General features: G+C 41.3%; 1 protein-coding gene across 3 annotated transcripts in view; it reads right to left on the bottom strand.

Moving 5' to 3' along the window:
• Positions 1-316: 316 nt before the first annotated feature.
• The window catches only part of LOC120789054 (5-hydroxytryptamine receptor 1E), a 36,166-nt gene continuing 29,741 nt past the window's right edge, over positions 317-6,741 (bottom strand). For 2 of the 3 annotated variants that reach the window (XM_040125515.1, XM_040125517.1), the window contains exons 2-3: positions 2,236-2,426; positions 317-1,691 (exon numbers count right to left, since the gene is read on the bottom strand). In XM_040125515.1, the coding sequence (XP_039981449.1) occupies positions 477-1,607 (1,131 nt within the window). In that variant the 5' untranslated portion in view covers positions 1,608-1,691; positions 2,236-2,426 and the 3' untranslated portion in view covers positions 317-476. The remainder of the gene's footprint in view (positions 1,692-2,235; positions 2,427-6,741) is intronic. The other variant, XM_040125516.1, reaches the window with a different exon arrangement.

Below are 6,741 nucleotides of genomic sequence, written 5' to 3'. Positions count from 1 at the left end.
GGGGGAGGGCTGTAATGCCGCAATTAGTGGTAGACATCTTTGAGGAAAACCTTACATTTTACCACAGCATCAAATTTAATTCAACAAAGAGGTGCTTCAAGTGAAAAGGAACCATAATCAGCGGGCTTAACAACTACTCTAGCTGCTGAAGTCATTATCATTAGTCACACCAACAACATTGATAAGTGCAGCTTTAAAATGAATAGTCAGAGAATTGAGAAAACAAAACAAAAAACAGATAGACTCTTCTAATTCTTAATCTGGAGCAGAAAGAGCACAGATGAATGTGTATGAAGGAAAACTATGTAAGAAAGAGTAGTTATAAAGAATTCTTTTATTTAAAAAATTCAACCGTTTGTTGAGATGAAACTTTTTTTCTAGTGGAGCACAACAGAACACTGCATATTGCCAGTAGATAGCTGCGAATAAAATTAAAGTATATATATATATTCCATTTGGTGTTTTTAACCTCAGTCCTATGCATGCTCTTTTCTCTTGAGTAGCTTTTTAAAAGCCAGCTTGAAATCATCATTAAAGCTGGTGTACAGCAGGGGATTGATGAGAGAATTGATATACCCCAGCCAGGTCAGGAAGTCCGAGATAAGCTGAGAAGGCTGTAAAACTTGCAGACCCACCAGAAGCTCCTTTAAAAAGAAAGGCAGCCAGCAGATTATGAAAGCTCCAAGGATGAGGCCGAGGATTCGTGCTGCTTTCCTCTCACGTGAGGTACATATCTGGTTCTTCTCATCCTGCCCGTCCATGTCCGTTTCAAATGATGGGATGCGGATGGTGGTGTTGAGTTTATCAGTAGCCAGCGTGGGATCCGAATTCGACGAATCTGACACACAAAATGTGTGGGAGACACGGCAATGGTCTACAGAGTTCTGACTGCCCATGCTGCGACTGCTGAGGTGCCGAGAAGAGCCACGTTTCTGGTAAAGTGTCTTGGCAGCGTTGTAAATCCTGTAGTATAAGATAAGAATGACGATCATGGGGATGTAAAATGCCCCGAACGTAGAGTATATAGTGTAGCCCAGGTGGTCATGCTCTATGATGCACTGTTGGAGGTTACCAGTGCTGGGCCTCTGCCTCCAGAATAAGGGTGGCATGGATATGAAAACTGAGATGACCCAGACTATTCCCACCATGATGGCAGCGCGACGGGGTGACCTCTTGCGGGCGTACTCAATTGCTTTGGTAATGGCCCAGTACCGGTCCAGGGCTATAACGCACAGGTGCAGGATGGAGCAGGTGCAGCAGGTCATGTCCACACTCAACCACATCTCGCACACAACCTGACCCAGGGACCACGTCTTCGTTGTGATGTAGAGGATGCTGATGGGCATCACGAGGAGTGCCACCAGGAAGTCTGTGACAGCCAGAGAACAGATGAGGTAGTTGGCAGGCAAGTGGAGCTTCTTGGTGGTGCAGATGGCGATGATGACAGCGCCATTGATGAGCGCAGTGAGGAGGGTGATGAGGCCGAGTACAACCACCACAGCTGCCATCCTGTCTGTGAAATGGACCGCCCGCAGGCTGCTGGCAGGTAGACCGGTGCAGTTTGTGATGTTGGGTCCAGTGGTGCTCCACCCTGGGTAGCTCTCCATTTCTACCCCTGGACCGGGGCTGGTTGCTCCCTCCCTGGAATCACTCCTAGGGAGACAGTGTTCTCTCGAGGGTCAAAGATCAGTCTGAAACAACAAAACAGGCAAATAGTATATTAGAGACAATCAAAGTGCACACGCTGGTGCCTTCCTGCCTTCCACACAATGCATGATGGGATACTCTCCAAACTACTGTGACCATGAACAAGGACCTGCGGATAAAGAGAAAAAAAACATATGGGGCTTATTATAGGGCTGGACTGCAACAGTGGGGCCAGCTCTATGAATACGAATGTCTCTGACTGACTGAGTGACTGAGTGTTGAAGTTACACCATTGGTCAGCCAGCCGAGTGTTGGAGTTTCTCCAAGGGCCGTAGCTCTTTCAAATTGAATTGGCGCAAACAGTTTCTGATACATCATCAGGGGGTCATTTACAGGCAGTTTGGACAAACCTTAGCTACTTTCTATAAAAGAGAGTCGCCAGTGTTGCCCCAAAAGGGCAGGCTCAGGCTTTCTCTCCGCAGGCCTCCCTCTCTATGCGTTTCATTCAATTGACCACACGGCAGCTGACACAGACCTGAATGAGCTTCTAACTTTCTCTCTGACTGATTATTTTACAGGTAAATATACCTGAAATCATAGCACAGCCGTTGTCTTTAACTTATGTCTCTGGTGATTCTGTCAGACGACGTCGTGGTTATAAAACCAGGATAATAGCAGTGAAGAGTAGCAACTTGGAAATGGCCTGGAAGTGGCTGCTGGTTAACATTTAGTCTCAATGAGTCACGTTTCATTCACAATTTCATACTTGTTCCGTTGTCCTAAAACAGAACAGAAAAACATGTAAATGAAAACAACTTTTTGGGAATTCAGCTGGATTAAATTACTGTATATGTGAACACAGAGAGGAGGAGAGATGTAAAGAGATAAAGAGCAATCCAGCCACATACAAGGTTTGACCTGGTCTTGTTCGGTCCATTGGATAAATCTTAATGCACCACAAAGAAAAAAAATAGGGGGGGGGGTGCTGGATGCAGAAAAGTGATACAAGTTCATATGATGAATATTTGTACAAATGCAGGCACAAAGAACACATGAAGGCTTAGACTGGAAGCTACATCTGGGTCGCAACGTGTTTCACGTGTGGCCTGTTCCTCAGGCAGCATTAAGAGCCTGATGCTGGTGTCTCTCTAGAAGTAGAGAAAGTAGGTGTTAATTACATCCTAACAAATCGGTCAAATGCAAAACAACAGTGGGATGAGAGGGAGGACCCCAGGTCACACTTGCAGTATCTGTTAAATGTCAAGTATAACACAGTCAAGTGTTATCAAGCCTTATTTCCATTGTGGTTATTGATGATAAGACAGCATCGATACAGGAGTCCAGGTGCCTGGGAAACATCATACTACCATCAAACCCATACAATATAATATGGATTTTAAACAATAAAATCAACATTAAAATCACTCCAAATCAGAATATCAAGAAAAAAAAACAAACAAATCAATTCAGATGATGACCTTACACTTCTTGCACCAAACTTGGTGGAGCGATGGGGCATGGGCCAAGGAAGAACCCTTTACATTTTGGTGTGGATGTGGTTAAGGGGGGAGATCCAGGAATTTTTCTTAATCACTTTACTTAACATAGTGAGATTTTGGTCAATATTTGGCCTTGGCAGAGCTATGCGCTCTACTGAGTGCCATTCTAGTTTTATTAATATGCAATGATAAGTTACACAAATTTCTTGCATCATGAAGCTCGGGAAGTGCAGGTCAGCATTAGATCTGTCATGTGGTTCTTTGTTTTTTTGGAGAGGGCATTATCGAGGCAGACAGGAAACTGACTCTAACCATGGACACTGTAGTTATTTGGTATGCACCTTAACCATTGGGCTATGAGGACGACCTCAGAACTGTCATGCTTTATCTAAGCAACATGTTCAGATAATATGTCAAAACCACAAAGCTTGAAACATGTTGCAAAGTAGTGTAGCTGCCAGTCCCCACCTTTTTGTGTTCTTTGTGCCATTAGATGCTAGTTTTTGTGAAAATGCACACACACACAGAGACACATATAAATATATATATTTATATATCTGCATTACTTTTTTCTTTGTGCTATTTTTCTTTTGTCTTCCTTTTTCTCCAATGCCACCATCAGGCTAAGTTTCACTTACTCATAAGAAATATGCTTTTAATACTACTAATACTGCTAAAAATAAACTTTATTTACAGAGAACTTATAAAAACCTGAGTTACAAAGTCTTTCATACAAATAAGGTTTTATGAAAATTGATATAACCTATGCAAAGAAAACAAAAAAACTCGAGTAAAACCAGGCAAAGCTTGCAGATCAAAGTATATTTTAAGAATGTTAGTAACTTTGTAGATACTAGAAACTGATTTCCTAGGGCAGGGCCATCCAGAGCGTCAGGGCCCTGCAAACGCTCTTTCAACTCTACTTTTTTTTGTGACGTCTTCTCGATATCACAAACAGATAGAGATTAGCTGAGCTAATGTTTACGACCCCATAACCTTTCCTCTGGCACCACCCTCAGAGCAAAACTAGATTTATTGCCCCCAATACTGGTATGACTCTAAAAGTAGTTAAATTGTCAGTATCTTTTCCATTTCATCTGTCTGTCTACCGCTCTCAACTGTGGGGCGTAATGAATGCTGTAGCCTCCAGGGGCTGCTAAAAACATCTCTTGTCAGTGATTAGGCATCATGAAGCAGGCCTTACAGCCGTTGCTGCATTGTGTTTCAGTAAACACTTTTTTGAATGAGAAAGACACAACCTTGGGCACATTAGTCCCATAGTGGTTCAATACACAAGCACCATTAGCTGCTTCACTGAAGTTTTGGAGTCTCTCAAAAAGTCAACAGATTCATTATGGAGCAAAATAATGGTTTTTTTACATTAATGCTGGCTAAAAACAATGTTTTTTTTAAATACGGTCCAAAACTTTGAGACCACATTGAGAATCGCTAGCATTTTCATGTAAACCTGGCAATAATCAGGACATTTGAGGATTCAGAAGCATTTAAAAACACAATAAGTTTTGTCATGTAAAATGAAGAAGAAATATTTAAGATTCTGCTCTTTTTCCACGTCAACAATCAAATTTAAGCAAATTTATGGCATTGACCAACTTAACTCCTTTGTACGAAAGGCTCAGATTTCCTTGAATTTTATAATACATGTGTTCAGATGACACTCAGGTGGATTTGATCCACTCATCAGAGGCTTGTTCAAGTAACTCAACTTGCAGCCAGTGTCCACCTGTTATAAATAAGGCTGTGCCTCAAGTTTCCAGCAGATCATTGCTTACTAAGTAGAATTGTGATGGTGGGGAAATGACATCAGAGCTAAGTGAAAGTGTCAAAGGTCAAACTGTTATTATAGGCAAAGAGAGGCTTTCTCAGCATGAAATCATGGCTAGAATCAAGGTTTCTACAGGGGCAGTGCATGGAACCCTACAATGCTTTGCAGAACCTGGATCAGTTGTATCCAAAGCACAATCAGGCAGTCAAAAAGTGACCACACCACCAGAGGATCAATACATCAAGTTTAGTTCCCTGAGAGGCAGAAAACTAACTTCATCCCAGAGACAGAATTTGCTAAATAAAGAAGATGAGACTCCAATCAGCAAAAGTACTGTCAAAAGAAGGCTGTCTTGTAGTGGTCTCAGAGGACGAGTAGCAGTTTCTAAACCACTTGTCAGGAGGGAAAACAAGCCGAACGCTTGGGGTGGGCTAAGAAATGACTGGAGAAAAAGGTCCTTTTTACTGATGAATCCAAGCTTGAGATTTATGGCAGTAACAGAAGGGTGTTTGTAAGGAGATGAACAGAAGAGAGAATGAGGCTGCAGTTTATCAAACCGACAGTGAAACATGCTGGTGGGAATATTCAAGACTTGGAGTGTTTTGAGTGATAATGACCCCAAACCCACCTCAAAGCTTTGCAAGGACTACTTGAAGATCAAAGAAGTCCATGGAGTCCTGACTATCATGGACCTTCCTCCACAGTCACCTGACCTCAACCCCACTGGACATTTATGGGGAAACTTGAGGACTGAGAAAGCCAAGCGTTCTGTGGCATCACAAGAAGCTCTTTGGAGCATTGTCAGATCATGCTGGGATAACATGGGCCATCAGCTTGTGTCAGTAAAGCAAAAGGGGGACATACCAAATACTAAAAAAATCTGAAATTCATGTACATTTTTCAAAAATTCAACCTTTTACCCAAAATGTTATGCTGATATTATCATTTCAAATGAAGAAATTAGTATTACATTAGAAAAAAATACAAAAGAAAGAATCTTGACTAGTGGTCTCCACTGTATGTTTTTCTAAACCTGAGTATCTGCAAAGTGATTTTTATTCTGTAGTGAAATACTGTAAATGTAAAACAGATGTTGCCTGTAAAGTAAGACAAACACAACCAAATAAAGTACATATAACACAACAACATACTTGTAGTAAATGGACTAAAATATGCAAAACCTGACTCTGAGGAAGACCGATGTTATTCTAGATTACCAAAGCGCCCTATGTTACACAGACACAGGGGCCTGTTTTAGACTCCACATCATGTTCTTTTGCTCCTGTTATTTATTTTTATTTTATTTTAGGTTTATTTTCCTAGTGCTGCTGTACTGTACTGCTGAACAGTATGTATTGAGGCAACACTATCCCACCATTAATATTAGTAAATCAAACTAAATATCTTACAAAACAATCAGAGTCCACCTTCTTGCTTATTCCAGAGCTTTCAACTGATTCTCACAGTCTTCATCAGAGAATGGAGTTACTCTAACCAAACTTCAACTGAGCCACCTACATCCGGTGCAGTAGACCAAGAGTTGTGGTTAAAGAGATAATCTGTTGATCCTAAGTTTAGAACTTTTTTTTTCTAAAACCATTATTTCCAAGGTCAAGAGTAACTTTGATCCTCACTTTAAACATGTCTGACAGCAGAATAGCTCTCTTTGAGAAAACACATCCTTCACTAGAAGGTTTCATTTCATGGTTTTCTATGATCATTTGTACAGTGTCGCTTAGTCATCTGAATAATATTTGTGGAGCATGAATCTGTGCTACGAAGTTTTGGAAAGGAGTTAGATGGCCTCTC

The sequence above is a fragment of the Xiphias gladius genome, chromosome 4, assembly GCF_016859285.1.
Source record: "Xiphias gladius isolate SHS-SW01 ecotype Sanya breed wild chromosome 4, ASM1685928v1, whole genome shotgun sequence".
Lineage (NCBI taxonomy): Eukaryota > Metazoa > Chordata > Actinopteri > Istiophoriformes > Xiphiidae > Xiphias > Xiphias gladius.
Note: the sequence above shows the minus strand (reverse complement) of the source record. Positions and strands in the feature narration are given on the sequence as shown.